Source organism: Gambusia affinis, linkage group LG04 (genome assembly GCF_019740435.1).
Source record: "Gambusia affinis linkage group LG04, SWU_Gaff_1.0, whole genome shotgun sequence".
Lineage (NCBI taxonomy): Eukaryota > Metazoa > Chordata > Actinopteri > Cyprinodontiformes > Poeciliidae > Gambusia > Gambusia affinis.
In genome coordinates, this window is record NC_057871.1 from 78497 (window position 1) to 94854 (window position 16358).

Sequence of the window (16358 nt, forward strand, 5' to 3'; positions counted from 1 at the left end):
TAAAAGCCCACCTGGTCAGAGTCGACCTTTGAAACATAATTGATTAAGAACGGCAGCATTTGACTAATTGTAATATTTCGATTATTGATTCTTTGTTGCATGACTTTGTTTTTATGCAAGGCACTTTGAAAGGCCTTGTTGCTGAAGTATGATATACAAATAAAATTTGAGTGATTGATCAGCCAACAGGCTGCAGGTGTGAGTGGAGGCCTAACAACCATCAAGTTAAACACAAGTTTAACTTGATGAATGGATTGATTTCCCTCAATCTGCTGAACAAAGGAAACCAGTTTCATCTAAATTATATGTAAAAAGTTTAAAATACTGAGAGAAACAGACCCATTTAGAGCAGACATAAGGTTCACCACATCAGGGTGCTGAAGTATCGCTGCTCCTGACCTGCAAGAGCACAATGCTCATGAAACCAGGACAAACCTAAACCACAGCGCGTAATGTGCATGGCCCACTGAAACGGCAGGCTTTTTGATGTTTTTTTATTTATTTTTCCACACATTATGCTAAATAGGAAGACATGAAACCTGGAGGCGGATGGAGATTCCCAGGTTCTGGTGGCTCTGAGACGCCCAGAGGAGGAGAAGCAACAATGTCTGCTTCATTTCTACTCCTTGGCCAACATTTCCACTGATTTAACTGTTTAACTGGCAGATGTAGCGCCACGCTCAGGAAGAGCGGCAGATGTCACGGTCGGCCAACCGGTTCGCTAAACCATAAAACCGGCGACCCACCAGAACCGCACACTGTGAAAAGCTCAGGCGGGATCCAAACGGCTCTTAGAACTACAGGAGGATCAAACTCCCTCATTGATTTTTAGCTCACAGAAAAGACAAACTGACCAATCAGGTTCAGGCTTTGTTCCCACAACAGACTCACTACTACAAGACGTTTTCACACAAAAGATCATTTTTCTCCACAATTGTGTTAATAGTAAAGAGGATTAGATAATAAAAAAAATCCAAAAACTATTATTTTCTTTTTTTACTTCAAGGATTATCTCCAGTGCGCAGAGCTGAACTGCTGCTGCAACACATCATCATCATCATCATCATCATCTTGACGGAGGAGCAGCGCTCCCACTCAGGCTGCTCACATCTTCCGAGCATCATTTAAATTCTACCTTCTACATGGAAACATGCAGCTTCTGCATGTAACATTGATTTTGACTCTGGGAATACAAACCCGTTTTCGCCACAGCATGCTGGTAATGTGAGGAGCAGCCATATTGGATACGAAGTTTCATCTACAAATTGAACACATACTTTGAAGCAATGACTGATGCTGATAGATAATATAATGTTGATTTCAATATTTCTGGAGTGATCTGAAAGTTTTCAGTTTTTATTAAGATGCAACTTTAACTTTTCTTATTTTTATTTTATTTTTTAGATTATTCTCTATAAGCTTGGAGATGATAGAGACATCTTTTTCTTTTTCACCTGTCCAGTTGTAGAATAGCTGCACCTCATCTAAAATCTTTAGTTTGAACATTAATTTTCCCCTCAAAGGAAATCTAACTGTTGTTTCTGTTCCCGGCCTGCAGGGGGCAGCAGCGGCTGTTTGTGGAGCATAAAGCGGAACTCTTGTGTTTGCTGTGTTTCCTTCGGACGCCTGCAGAGCGGGACCGGTATTCAAAAGAGGGCTGATGACCGAGTTCTGATCAGAGGACCGTGATGCAGTGCAGCTGGCTTCATTCAGGTCCGCAGTTGTGGCTCCAGTGCGTCCATAGACAGGTGAAAGTGACGGCGGGAAAGCTGCGGGAGGAGCACCGCGGCTGGCTGCTGACCGTGGACCCGGTGTCCCACAGGTGAGACACACGTGATCGCTATTCACACCCTACAGACCTGAGGGTGTTCTTTCGGCCCACGTAATGCTTCAGAACCAGAATCAGCTTGTGGTTCTGATGTGGTTCTGTTCTGTTCTGTCTCCAGTGTGGCTCTGGTGAGTTTCGGGGAGGACGGTGCGTCGGTCCGGGTGGTTCTGGGTCACGCCGTGGAACACGTGGAGGTTCTGCAGGAACCGGACCCGGACACGGAGGAGCGGCTCCGCTCCCTCCTCCCACCTCCGGAGACTGGTGGCCCGGATCCGGACGAGCGTCGCCGGAGGAGGTCCGGAGTCCGCCGCTGGCTCCAGCAGAACCGGGTTCCGGTAGAGGAGGATGGGAACGAACTTCGGGTCGCCCGTGTTCTGACCATCCGGGCCCCATATCGACCCGACGACTGCAGCAGCGCCAACCAGATCATTCTAGACCGGGTCCAGAGACTGCTTCGGGTCCAGCCCGACCCGGTTCCAGATTCTGACCCGGTTCTGGAGATCAGCCAGGCTCCAGAGATTGCTCCGGGTCTAGATGGACCCATTCCACCTGGGCATTGAGACGGATCCAGAGCGGTTCTGGTTCAGTCTGGATCCAGTTCCTGTTAACTGGCTTTACATGAGCCTCTGGTACCAAACGGGTTTCTGAACCTCAGTCTGGATCTATCACCAGCTCCTGAACAGAACCAGCTGGAAACGGGCATGGCCCTTTAAATCTAAGGGCAGAAGCCCCGCCCCTTCCTGCTGGTCTCCTCCAATCAGCTGATCATGAATCAGTTTAGTTTGAATCCTTTCAAACCAAACTGACTTTCCGTTCCGGTTTTGTTCTCTGGACCTCCTGTCAGCTAGCTGGGGTTAAAGTTCTCAAGAACTGGGCCATGGACAGTGTGGTCTGATTGATCCATTAAATCACATTCTACCATTAATCCGAGTTTGTCTTGTTTTCCTACAATAAAATCTCCTTACAGCGCCCCCCGGTGGCCGACACCAGGCTCCAAGTCTGTTCCTGGCAGCCGGGCTGAGGTTAAGCACAAACCACATGAGGAGGCCTTGGTCCTCGACGCGGCCGTCGCGGGTTCGATTCCCAGCCTGGCGACCTTTGCCGCATGTCTTCCTCCTTCTCTCATTACCCACTTTCCTGTCAATCAACTATCAAATAAAAGCCACTAGAGCCAATAAAACCTTTTAAAAAAACATCCAAACACGTCCTTTGTCTCATTTAGAAATAGAACTGCGGTCCGACCTGAAAAACACAACAAGCAGCAGAACCAGGAGGAGGCAGGACGGGTCCAAATGGGAAGCTTGGGGAATCGGTTCTGTCGGGTTTGGCTGGTTCTGTAGAACTCTTGGGGAACGGGACAGGTCAGCATGAAAAACCACCAAAGACCGGACCTGGACTCTGAGAAGCACCTGAGCAGGTGAGTCAGACTGAGCATGCTCAGTGGGACCATGGAGGTAAATAAAGAGCAGCGCCGCGTCAGAGGCAGAAACATTTATTCCCTTTGTTTACAACAACAAACAAAAACAAACTTACATCACCAGAACCAGCATCAGTACCTCAGGTTCTGGACCAGTACCTGCTGGCTGCAGACCACAGTTCCCACAGCCGTTTAAGCTCTGGTCCAATCAGTTCTCAACACATGCGACTGGTTCTGATCCGGTTCCCACAGTTCCCAGATGAGGACCAAAAGTGAAATGACCCCAAACAAACTTCAAGGACCGCAAAAAGAGACCACTTGGATCCAGTTTCAGCTTGGTTCTGACGGGTCAGAACCTTCTCATGGGCCAACTCTTTGTTCATCCAATCAGCTATAGCGTTTCCAGCTCCGCCTCTTTCACAAGATGTCCAACCGCAGAGCAGGGGGCGTGTCCAGCAGGGGGCGCATTGCTCAGAGACTCCCTCTTGTACGTCTTGGGGGGCAGTTTGGGGACGCCGTGGCGCGGCGGCACCGGGGGGCCATCTCGCGGCGGGGAGGGGAAGGGCTTCTTCCTTCCTGTGGGGGTGAGTGGTGGTGAGGAATTCAAGGGCGCGGGGGCGGAGCTCAGAGATGAAGAGGAGGAGGAGGAAGGGAAGAAGGCCTGGGACAAGACTTCGCAGCGAGAGCGCCCTTGTGGGGGAGGGAGGAGGTGCAAGGGGGAACTGAGCGGCTCTCGGGGAGGCAGCAAGGGGGGGCTGTCTGGGGGAGACGAGGACAGCGACGAGTAACGAGGGGGGAGGAGCTTACAGGTAGGCTGGCGAGGAGGCACAGCGGGGGGGCTCTCCAACGCTGACTGGATCTGGAGAGGAGGCGGAGTCAAGGAGGAGGGGGAGGGGCAGAAACAGGATGTTTACTGGTTTTGTTGCTGCCTGGTTCTGTTGCTGCCTGGTTCTGTTGCTGCCTGGTTTTGTTGCTGCCTGGTTCTGTTGCTGCCTGGTTTTGTTGCTGCCTGGTTCTGTTGCCGTCTCGTTGTGTTGCTGCCTGGTTCTGTTGCTGCCTGGTTCTGTTGCTGCCTGGTTGTGTTGCTGCCTGGTTGTGTTGCTGCCTGGTTTGTGTTGCTGCCTGGTTCTGTTGCTGCCTGGTTGTGTTGCTGCCTGGTTGTGTTGCTGCCTGGTTGTGTTGCTGCCTGGTTTGTGTTGCTGCCTGGTTGTGTTGCTGCCTGGTTTTGTTGCTGCCTGGTTCTGTTGCTGTCTCGTTGTGTTGCTGCCTGGTTCTGTTGCTGCCTGGTTGTGTTGCTGTCTCGTGTTGCTGCCTGGTTGTGTTGCTGCCTGGTTCTGTTGCTGCCTGGTTCTGTTGCTGCCTGGTTGTGTTGCTGCCTGGTTGTGTTGCTGCCTGGTTGTGTTGCTGCCTGGTTTGTGTTGCTGCCTGGTTTGTGTTGCTGCCTGGTTCTGTTGCTGCCTGGTTCTGTTGCTGCCTGGTTGTGTTGCTGCCTGGTTGTGTTGCTGCCTGGTTCTGTTGCTGCCTGGTTCTGTTGCTGCCTGGTTCTGTTGCTGCCTGGTTGTGTTGCTGCCTGGTTGTGTTGCTGCCTGGTTCTGTTGCTGCCTGGTTCTGTTGCTGCTTGGTTCTGTTGCTGTCTCGTGTTGCTGCCTGGTTGTGTTGCTGCCTGGTTGTGTTGCTGCCTGGTTGTGTTGCTGCCTGGTTGTGTTGCTGCCTGGTTGTGTTGCTGCCTGGTTGTGTTGCTGCCTGGTTGTGTTGCTGCCTGGTTTGTGTTGCTGCCTGGTTCTGTTGCTGCCTGGTTCTGTTGCTGCCTGGTTGTGTTGCTGCCTGGTTGTGTTGCTGCCTGGTTGTGTTGCTGCCTGGTTGTGTTGCTGCCTGGTTGTGTTGCTGCCTGGTTGTGTTGCTGCCTGGTTCTGTTGCTGCCTGGTTCTGTTGCTGCCTGGTTCTGTTGCTGGTACCTTGGACGGGGAGGACTCCAAAGGAGCTGATTCGGGTCGTCTGCGCGGTGGAACCGGAGGGGGGACGGCAGCGTCCTCTGCAGTCCGACTGAAGCTCACCATTGAAGAGACGGAGGACGACCCTGAGATGAGACGGGTCAGAACCGGTTAAACATCCAGAACATTTGGTGGGATGGGAAGAACACAGACCAGGTTTCACTGGGAGGGAACAGGTTCAATGAGTCTGAGATGAAGGGATGATTTAAAGGAAACTCGACTACAGTCTGGTTCTGTAACCAGCAGGTAGACTGGGTTTATACTGGTTCTATCCGGTAAACTGGTTCTAATCCATGACTGGACTGGAACCTGGAGAACCGGGTCAGGGTTCTGCCAGGCTCCAGTGTACTCCTTAAGCGACCTGAAGGCTAATGCTCCAGTAGTTGTGTTTCCTTCCAACAGTCAGAGGTGAGCTGATGGTTTCCATGGAGACAGATGTTGACTAGGTGAGACAGGTCAGTGCTGGCTGGGTCCATGACGGATCATCAGCAGAACCGACGCCCCAATTATTCCAGGATCTGAAGAATTTCTGATGGTTCTTAAGTCGAACCAGCAGAGACGACTCAGATTCGAAAAACGGTTCTGTGTTGTTTAATTCGGCGCCAGGCCCAAATATATTCATACACCCTACAGAACCCGGATGCAGACCCAAAGTTTCCCGCCCAGCACCGGCCAGCCTGAACCTAGGCGTGCGCCGACAGGTGAGGTGTGATGACGGAGAATCTGGAGGGTCATACTGACGTGGGCCGTGAGGCAGAGAGATTACAGCGAATATGCTGTCGCAGGCTGCAGGGCGAGCAGAACAAACGGGTCAGAGGAGCAGAACCGGCCCGGTTCAGCTGTGGAAACTGGTTCTGAGATGAAGGTTAGTGTGAATCACAAGATCAGAATATCACTGAGCAGAAAGGAATATCCGTCTGGTGGAGTTAGGGTGATTCAGCGGTCAGAGGGTGGGGGTGTGTTCGATGGCAGTATGTGTGGGCGGAGTCACGCTTTGCAAGCTAGTCAAAGTCAAATTTATGTCTCACAACAGATATTGGCCTCAAATACTAGTCTATGGGCGGAGCTTGTGTCTGTGGGCGGGGCTATGGTTTGTGTGGTTAGTATCTGGGGGCCAGTTTTGGCGTGGCTAATGTTTGTGGGCGCAGCGAGAGATCAGGCCTTACTTGAGTGGAAGGGGCTGCTTGGACCCTGAGGCGAGTCGAACACGCTGCCCACATCTGTGGAGCTGGACGCAGAGGCCGGGGGCGGAGTCAGCGGCGTGCGGGGGGAGTTGGGAGCAGAGATGACACCACCTTCAGACTCGCTGTCGGTGACCCGGTTGTAGCTGATCTTCCTGGGCTCGTTCTGCAGTGGGGTGGGATGTCTCATGGAGCCGACCCTTGCGGACGTGGGTCTGATTCCCGGGGACTTCAGAGGACAGGTGTACCGCTTCACCTGGACCAGGAATGAGAACGTGTCATGGAACAAATTAACATGCGACGGGCAGTTACTACGGCAACACTTACGAAACGAGGCAACGACCGCGTGTTTCGAGGTTCGATCTCCAAGGACTTGTTGAAGAGATGATCAGCAAAGTCCTTCTCGGACAGGTCCTCCATCGGGTTCAGGTTCTCCAAGAACTTCTGCTCCACAGACACAACAGATTACCTTCAACCCTACTCCATGGCACAGGAAGTGACATCAGCAGCGCCTCACCCTGATGTCGGGCTCCACGCTCAGGCAGTAAGGCTGGTTCTGGTACTGTTGGATCTCTCCAGTGATCTCTGCCACTTTCCGCCTCTTGCTGAAGTTGATCAGGTCTTTGCCGTGTCGCCGCAGGAAGTCCGGGTTTCCCTCCTCCGTCTTCAGGATGTTGGTCAGATAGATCCCTACAGCACAAATGGCACCATCAGAGCAAAGTTCTGATGGTGCCAGCACCAGCAGGCCGCGGTCGGGTTGTACCAAAGAACGGGACGCAGGGCGGGTTGATGGAGCGCAGCTTGGCCAGGTATTTCTTGTAGTGATCTTCACTCAGCTCATGAGCTTCTTCCAGGATCTTCCTCTGGCGACTCGGGATTTGCTAAAACAGAAGCAGATTTGTCAGAATCGGTACCAATGGTTCTGTTCACCAGGCATTCTGCCAGGTTCTTTAAACCTGATGGCAGATCCAACAGATCCCAGGATGCATCTAAGACCATGTGATCTGGACCTGCCAGACCTGTTGGACCATGTTCTGTGGGTCAGTTGGATGGGCGGAGCATCAGGGGGCTCTACCTCGAAAGTGTGGTCCAGTCTATAGACAGGTGAGGAGTTCATGGCGCTGACCACTTCCAGAACGCCGTTGAAGTTATTCAGTTCCTGAAAAACCTGTAAGATCTCGATGATCCGAGAAACCACGGCAACCCGCTCCTCCAGGTTCTCCGTCTCAACAATGCACCTGCAGAGAGACGGCAGCCTGAGTGGACGTCACCTTGAGGAAACCAAAGCCCTTTCTGCACTGCAGGGTCCGGCCTAGCCCAGCCCGGCTCCGTTCGACCCGGTCCTACTGGTCCTATAGCCCTGGTCGTTTTGCATTGAGCGGCTCATCACGTAAATCAAATCCTTGCTAAAGCTACCGAGGCGATCTCCCCAGCGACCGCAGAACGGTTTTCCTCTTGGGTCTCCAGGCCCATTTTTTCTGTATGCGCTCATCGGCGAGGAAGCTGAGAGAAACTACATCAAACCCCATGATTTAAGGTTTCTTCATGATTTTAATATTTTATTGTTTAAAGTAAACAATAAAACTGAACCGCATTTATCCTCAGACAAACTAACAAGCGATCAAAATAAAGAATATAAAATAAAAAGATGCTAAAACCTCACTAGAATGTAAAAAATAAATTTCCTCAGTTTGTGTCTCATAAAGATGTAACACAGTGGTCTGTGCAAAATACATCTATGTGGGGTTGTTGTGGTGGCGTAGGGGACAGCGCGATCCACGTTTGGAGGCCCGGAGTCCTCCACGCGGCGGTTGCAGGTTCGACTCCCAGACCCACGATATTTGCCGCATGTCTTCCCCCCTCTAGTTTCCCCTCTCCTGTCAGCCTGCCTCCTTATAAGAGACACTAGAGCCCACAAAAAACCCCTGGAGGGGTAAAAAAAAAATACATCTATGGGTCATTTTATTCTCACTGAAAAAATAAAACAGGTTGGATCATCAGATTAACTCCAGACAGTTTGATTATTGATCAGGTGTGGAGACAATCAGGTCCATCAGTAGCTGCATCCAGGTGAGCCGCTATCTGAGGAGAACATGGAGCCATTGATCAGAGATCAGATTGATCAGATTGATCTGCTGGTTTATCAGCGTTTAGATTCATCCAGACTGATCATCCTGGAGCTCTGAGTAGAACTTAAAGTGGGTACCGGTACCAGTACCGGTCCAGTTGCAGTCTCTGTTCATCTCTATTCTATAAATGTAACTTCTGCTCATGATTCCTGTATTCATAATAAACGTCCATTTTCCCACTCAGTGACTCTCTGAGTCTTTAAATCGGCTCAATGCTCTGATGTTCCAACAGGCATTTACAAAATCTCTTTATTTTTTTTATATTATTTGGATTTTTTCTCTCTTTAAAATGCATTATCTTTATTTTTGTGAGGTTACCTTATATTCTCTGAAAGCACCTTTTAAATAATATATGTAATTATTATTATTGTTATAAATATTTATACTGCCACAAACGACACCGTTGCCATGGTTACTGCTTCACGCGGCAGCAGACTTCCAGGTATTTATACTAATTAACATTAATATGTATTCATGGAGGCGACAGGAGGAGCAGCAGCTGCTCTGTTTCCCACTAATCAGAATTTCTAAAGAAACGCTGCGCGGCATATTTTTTTGTGCGCCGCACTTTTCTAAATTTTTCCATGAGGCACCTGATCTTTGTCCCACCCCCGTAGCCGATGAACCAATCAACAGCTAACTCCAAACCGGCCCGGTCTGGCCAGCCCGATTGGAACCAAAGCTCTCAAGGTTCCAGAGAGCGAGGTGGTACCGGGCTGGAAGTGCTAATGCAAAAACGATCGGCCCAGCTTCAGCAGGGCAGTGCAAAAGGGGCTCCAGGAACCACCGGGTGTCCACCGGGTGTCCACCAGGTGTCCACCAGGAACCACCGGGTACCACCAGGTGTCCACCAGGTACCACCAGGTGTCCACCGGGTGTCCACCGGGTGTCCACCAGGTACCACCAGGTGTCCACCGGGTGTCCACCGGGTACCACCAGGAACCACCGGGTGTCCACCGGGTGTCCACCGGGTACCACCAGGTGTCCACCAGGTACCACCAGGTACCACCGGGTGTCCACCGGGTGTCCACCGGGTACCACCAGGTGTCCACCAGGTACCACCAGGTGTCCACCAGGTGTCCACCGGGTGTCCACCAGGTGTCCACCAGGTACCACCAGGTGTCCACCAGGTGTCCACCAGGTACCACCGGGTCGGCTCCATGTCTTACTTCTCCAGCCACAGTGTGAGGTTGGTGGTGTGCCGGATCATCCTCAGCAGGTTGGGCGAGTGCAGCTCCTTGTCCTCCTTGGTCCAGACACTTCCCACCAGCTCTGACGGACGCACCGCCCTGAGGGCCCAGGTCAGAGGTCAGGGGTCAGAGGTCAGACGGGCCCGGTGCGCTGGCAATCGTACGTTACCTGTAGAAGTCAGACTCGAGCAGCGTCAGCTGGCGGGCGATCTCAATGGGGTGAAGGGTCATGAGGTCAAAGGTCTCAATGGCTCCTTGCCTGCAGAGGTGCCACTCGATGGGGGGGGGCGAGTTCTGGAAGGTGATGCTGGGGGGGGGGCTCACCTGGCTCACCTGCACCTGCTGCTTCCTCTGGATGATCTTAGTGATGGACTCCACCCATTTCCTCATGGCCTTCCCTGCAACACAACCAGAACCCTTCACCCGACCGGACCGGGTCCGAAGAACCGGACACCAGCAGTCAGGCTCAGAACCACCAACAGAACCAGCTGAAAGTCTGTCATCTAGAACCAGCAGCAGGTTGGTGTGGCGCCCAGCAGGGTGCGCTCCCCCTCTGCCTGCTGACCAATCACTGTTCAGGATTCTGAAATAAGACCCAGGAAGTAGAGCTGTCTTAAAGGGACAGCGTCTTCTAGTACAGGTCCAAGTCCAGGTCCAGTCCTAGTCCAGGTCCAGTCCAAGTACAGGTCCTCTCCGGGTCCAGGCCCGCTTCTGACTGGATCCAGGTAAACAGGTCAAACCTGCAGCAGGAGGTGGGTCAGCACTGTTCTGGATCTGGTTTTGGTTCTGTAGGTGTCAGTGTTGGTTCTGTATAGGGTATTGGACCGGCACCGACCTCTGACCGAAGCGATGAAGTCCTCCAGTCGGCTCAGCAGACCCGGATCTCGCTCGAAGTCGTAGAAGTGATGCTCTACCCAGTGGCGGCACACGTTCAGAACCCTGCAGGACGACACGGGCCGCACATCAGAACCAGAACCAGGATCATTACCAGGGCCAGGACTGCCAGCAGGAGCTCTGTACCTGAGCTGGACCGGCTGAACAAACTCTTTACGGAACCGTTTTAGGTCGGCGCTGAGAACCTGCTCCAACCCGTCTGTCGGGTCCGATTCGGCCGGCGCTGGCTCAGGAATGTCAAACCTGCAGACACAGACAGGCTTTAGGACCAGAACCAGGACCAGAACCAGAACAGAGTGTTCCTCGTAGGAGGAGAAGTTAGCCCTTCAAAGGCCTGACCACTAGGGGGCCCCCCACAAAAATGTATTTTTTAATACCAAAAGGCCTTTTTGTCACCAATCCAGTAAATGCTATAGTTGATTTTACTTGTTTCTAGCAGTGAGAGTTAAATGTTCTCCCTCCCAGACCAGAAAGCCAGCGTCTATATTTAGTGACCCCCGTTTCTACGTGAAATGGTTTGTTCCTGCTGAGCGCCGGACGGTGACGGTGTTTAGCAGTCAGTAGAGAAAGAGATAATAACCAGAAAACCAGGTTTACAAAAGAACAGCGGGAAGAAAGGGAGTCAATTAGTAACCCTGTTTTTCTTCAAGAGGTCGGTGGCTATCGACCGGTTAGTAGTCTGTAGCTAAGCTAACTAAGCTGTTAGCCTCTAATTGGCCAGGATTTAATCAGTGAAGGACAAATATTAATTTCAAATATATTTAACTTGTTGGTTTTACCACTTAACAGCAGATGAGTCTGAGTCAGCAGCAGCCCCCCAAACCAGCCTGACTCCTACCTGTGAAAAAGGTGAGGACATGCTAGGCTAGTTAGCTCCTGGTGAGTCAGGATGCGCTGGGCCCAGATAGCTGGCTAACAGTTTGGGTTTCCAGGTTTGCTCTGGTTTTGTCCAGTTTTCATTACTTTGAGATGAATATGTTCAAATGTTTGTGAAGTTACAATGTGATGTTAGTTACCAATCTGTCTGTTTTTTATATTTCAAGAATTAGCATGTTTCTCAGAGTGCGTGCAGACAGTAAATGTTGTGTCAGTAATGGACCAAAGGAAACAAGATGGCTGCAGACCTTTATAGTAACCCTTTAGATGGGCTGGGAGTCTGGACCAGAACCAAGCTAATCCAGAGTCTGGAGCAGAACCACTTCAGAGGAAGACTGGGTTCAGGCTCAGCGTTGACACCTGCTGTCTGTGTGACGTCGCTTTCTGGTCTGAGTTGTGGAGGTCCTGATTGGCCCATTAGACCAGATGAGCTCACCTCTCTACCAGCAGGTCCAGCAGCTCCCCGGGCCGGCAGAAGGACCTGTACGTGGTCAGAAAGGTCCGGACAAAGTTTGGATCTGTGGAAACAGGAAACATGACTGAGTGGTTCTGATTCAGAGAGTGTACTGAGGACCGGGTTCAGAGGTTCTGGAGAACCAGCTCCCATCGGGAGGTCCTCCTACCAAACCTACCGACGTCGGGTCAGGCAGGCGACCACTCCCAGACTGGGTGGTGATGCATTCAGAGCCCAAAGGTCATTAAAGACACACTGTCAGCAATACTGCAGCAATAATTAATACAACTGATCAATGAAAATCAATCAATATTGCTGAAAAAAACTCAGGTCTTAATAGTAATAGTAAACATTTTAGCAGAAATATAATAACTGAATCTTCAGACGGTAAATCTCAAGAGTAAGCACCGCTAAAGTTGCTACCGCTAACACTTCCTGGGAGTCCAGAGACACTGCTATGGAAGAGGAAGGTTGCGGGTCATACTTCCTGTTTTTGGTGTTATTTGATTCCACAGCAGATTATGCTAATCATAGTCGTTGGTTGGTCCTGCGCCTCAGTCCGTGGAAAGTTAAAAACGTGGAAAGTTCCGCTTATCCTCACCTGCGTATAGGTGGAAGGTGAGCCTCTCGATGAGCTTCAGGACTGTCCCGGCTTTAATGACGGGGATGCCAGACTTGGACTGGACGCTGTCCTCAAACACAACGTTCTGGTCCGAATCGGGTTCGGCGAAGCGGTACCGCTGGACCGACGGCAGCCGCATCTGCTGCTCCTCGTCCTGCAGCAGCGCCTGGTCCAGCATGCGCTCCAGCGTGCCGCGGTACTGCAGCGACACCAGCGCCGCCATCCACCCGTTCTTCTCCTCTGCTGACTTGGCGGCGAACAGCACGCCGCCGCCGTCCTTCGGCGCCACCTCGAAGGCGTGGCGCCACTCGCCGTCCCGGTCCTCCCGGTCCACCACCCGGACCTTCCGCATCAAGAACTTCTCCTTGAGGCGGAACTCGGCGGCGGCAGCGCCGGGCAGCCGCGGAGGCGCGTGGCCAGCCTTGCAGCTGATCATCAGACCGTCGAACAGGAAGATGTGGCGCTCGTGCTTGGCACCGACGCGGCTCAACGTGCCCTCCATGATAAACTCGTTACAGCACTGGACAATGTCCGCCCCCTCCCAGCCGTCGATGCTCCGCTGGACATCCTTCATCCTCCTAATGGCCAGGTGCTTACTCTTTACCTGCTGGCTGTGGAGCCGGCAGGCCGGCTCGCTGAGGAAGAGGAAGAAGAGACAGGTCAGAGGCGGAAGAGGAAGCGGGGGACCAGAGAGACATGGGGACTCGTGGTGTAATGAACATGTTGGACATGTCCCCCTCATGTCCCACTATCTATCCTTTTTTAGCCGTTAAACTATTTCATTGGCAGCTGACATACGGCAATGTGTTTTTCTGAGCCGTCTTTAAACACACCATGAGTGTTCACACTAGCTTTACTCCACTGCACGTAGCATGGACCTTACCAAGCTCCGCCCACAACTGACCCCTGTGACCGCAAGTCTCACAAGCAAAGCCTCGTAGCGCATTGTTTCTATGTAAACATGACTCCATTAGTGCATCATTTCTACAATATATCAGCTACTACAATGGACAGAGGAACTAACAAGTTCATGTCATCAACTGGGAGGAGGTTACTGGTTTCTCAGTCAAACTGGTTGCAAACCTGAGGCCAGCAGGTGTCAGTCAGTTATGGTAGATCTGAACTTTGACCTCAATATGAGAAGCTACAGACTGATAGGAGGAACCAAAGAGCTCTGGAAAGGTAAAGAAGCCATTTGTTTGTTAAAATGTTATGAAATCTATTTGTTCTACTTGATGTTTGTTATGAATGACGTAAACTCACAAACAAACGAGGTAATTAGTCCAACGTTTAGAAACTACAGCGGCTGTAATGAGTCACAGCAAAGGTAAACAAAGGTAAAATAACCCGAACAGGTGATCAACTCAAAACCACTCCTACCTTTTTACTCTCTCTCTCTTTGTAGTTTATGCACACCTGTTACCATGGCAACCGCCTGCCGCAAGACGAGCAAAGATTACGTTAAAAACAAAGCATTCAGTCCGTTACGATATCAAGTTTCCAGGCTTGATATTTATTTGTGGATTATTAATCGTTGGTTCCCTGAACGCAGCGATGGTTGATTGACCAGCTGTACTTGGTGCTAGAGAGGCTAACAGGAGGAACAGTTTAGTCCAAAACCTTTTCTGCTAAAATAAAATCTTCAGTGTGAGTCAGATACACGTTGCATATTGATCTGTTTAGCTAACGTAAGACTGTAGCAGACAGGCTACAAGGTGTACAAGGTGTATCAGTTCTGCTATTATGCTGTACTTAGCTAACGGGAAGCTGTTTGTGAGACGGCCAATCAGGTGACCAGTAGAATGGGCATCAGCCAATGAAAAGCGGCCCCTCTGGTAAGGTCCATTCATGTCGCTCCATATTGATAATTATGGACCTTATCAGAGGGGCCGCTTTTCATTGGTTGATGCCCGCTCTACGGTCACGTGCGTGACCGTCTCACAAACACGCTTCCCGTTAGGGTTAGGGACACAACTTGTACACCTTGTAGCCTGTCTGCTACAGTCTTATGTTAGCTAAACTGATCAATATGCAACGTGTATCTGACTCACACTGAAGATTTTATTTTAGCTGAAAAGGTTTTGGACTAAACCGTTCCTCCTGTTAGCCTCTCTAGCACCAAGTACAGTTGGTCAATCAACCATCACTGTGTTCAGGGAACCAACGATTAATAATCCACAAATAAATATCAAGCCTGGAAACTTGATATCTTAACAGACTGAATGTTTTGTTTTTAACGTAATCTTTGGTCGTCTTGCAGGGGCAGACGGTTGCCACGGTAACAGGTGTGCTTAAACTACAAAGAGAGAGAGTAAAAAGGTACGAGTGGTTTTGAGTTGATCACCTGTTCGGGTTATTTTACCTTTGTTTACCTTTGCTGTGGCTCATTACAGCCGCTGTAGTTTCTAAACGTTGGACTAATTACCTCGTTCCTTTGTGAGTTTACGTCATTCACAACAAACATCAAGTAGAACAAATAGATTTCATAACATTTTAACAAATGGCTTCTACCGCGATAATTATGTGAAATTAAATGAATTATATCCCAGCTTCAGAAGATTTGCCTTTACCTTTCCAGAGCTCTTTGGTTCCTTTTTTAGTTCAGTCTGTAGCTTCTTATATTGAGGTCAAAGTTCAGCTCTACCATAACTGACTGACACCTGCTGGCCTCAGGTTTGCAACCAGTTTGTGACTGAGAAACCAGTAACCTCCTCCCAGATGACATGAACCTGTTAGTTCCTCTGTCCATTGCAGTAGCTGATATATTGTGAAAATCAGCTTGAAAGGATGCACTAATGAGTCATGTTTCCATAGAAACAACGCACTGCAAGGCTTTGTTTGAGACTTGTGGTCACGTGGGTCGGTTGTGGGCGGAGCTTGGAAAGATCCATTGATTGGTTTGTTTAAAATATCTGAAATCCTGCCAAAGTGGTGACTTTTCCTGATCTATTTCAGCTATCGTTTGTTTTTAAGCAACAGGTTGTTGCTAGGCAATGAATGAGTGGGTAGTGGATGCCACACAGAGCTTAGCTGGTTGGATGGCTAGCAGTGAGGGTCATGAGTCTGATGGTGCATTCACACTAAACACCATTTGAGCGTCACGCGCAGCTACAGCAAAAATGTCTGACTGCACAAGTATGGAGTTAAATTTGTTTCACAATTATTCAATAATAAAACAAATAATAATGTTAAACAAAAAAAAAAAAGAATTGTGATCAAAACTTTGGGATTTTCAAGTAAGTGTTGCTTTAAGGCCCGGGTGTATTTGGCTATATTTCTCCAAGTCACTCACTTTATTGGTTTTAAAACTAATACCTCTTCTGTGTTACATTTTTAGTACAGATAATCAGCGTACCTTATACCGTTTCTGCTGCTAGTTCAAATTGATTTCAGCTGCATACTTTCATAAGAATATTCAAATTGTAACATGCATTTTCTAATTACTAAATATTTCAGTTTATTCTTTCTCAGTAACTTCAGTGTTACACCTCTGAAATATTTTTAGCAGCTTCCCTTATTGTGATACAGAAACTGTTTCCCTTGAACATTTAATTTTCTGAGATATCGTCAATTTATTTTCAAATAAAACTCTGAAAAAGATTTTAGGGCTTATTGAGTTTTGATTATGTTGTGTGGCTAAATATGATCACTTATTGGTATTTTCCCTTTTTTGCGTTTTTAGGTTTGCGTCATAAAGCTTCTTGATGCGTTTCTGAGCCAAGATTGAGACGCGCTATGATGTTCAACCAGGACAGAGAGGAACTATCTAACTCCAT

General features: G+C 49.8%; 2 protein-coding genes across 9 annotated transcripts in view; one reads left to right on the plus strand and one right to left on the minus strand.

Moving 5' to 3' along the window:
* Positions 1-16358, minus strand: part of LOC122829977 (serine/arginine-rich splicing factor 7-like) — a 29124-nt gene that overhangs the window by 4527 nt on the left and 8239 nt on the right. For 5 of the 8 annotated variants that reach the window (XR_006370464.1, XM_044114970.1, XM_044114967.1 and 2 more), the window contains 11 exons: positions 12562-13217; positions 11943-12024; positions 10757-10873; positions 10572-10675; positions 9906-10134; positions 9716-9835; positions 7493-7655; positions 7181-7298; positions 6935-7107; positions 6745-6861; positions 6403-6673 (listed from right to left, as the gene is read on the minus strand). Coding sequence is in view for 7 of the 8 variants with exons in the window: in XM_044114970.1 (XP_043970905.1) it covers positions 6403-6673; positions 6745-6861; positions 6935-7107; positions 7181-7298; positions 7493-7655; positions 9716-9835; positions 9906-10134; positions 10572-10675; positions 10757-10873; positions 11943-12024; positions 12562-13217 (2150 nt within the window). In the remaining variant the exon portion in view is untranslated. Of the gene's footprint in view, positions 1-3304; positions 4105-5200; positions 5323-5977; positions 6023-6402; positions 6674-6744; positions 6862-6934; positions 7108-7180; positions 7299-7492; positions 7656-9715; positions 9836-9905; positions 10135-10571; positions 10676-10756; positions 10874-11942; positions 12025-12561; positions 13218-16358 lie in introns of those variants that run through there. The other 3 variants (XM_044114972.1, XM_044114969.1, XM_044114971.1) reach the window with 2 other exon arrangements.
* On the plus strand, positions 1457-2753 carry gemin6 (gem (nuclear organelle) associated protein 6). The gene is made up of 2 exons (XM_044114985.1): positions 1457-1822; positions 1947-2753. Exons 1-2 carry the CDS (start codon positions 1689-1691, stop codon positions 2386-2388), a joined length of 576 nt encoding a protein of 191 aa, XP_043970920.1. The 5' UTR covers positions 1457-1688; the 3' UTR covers positions 2389-2753.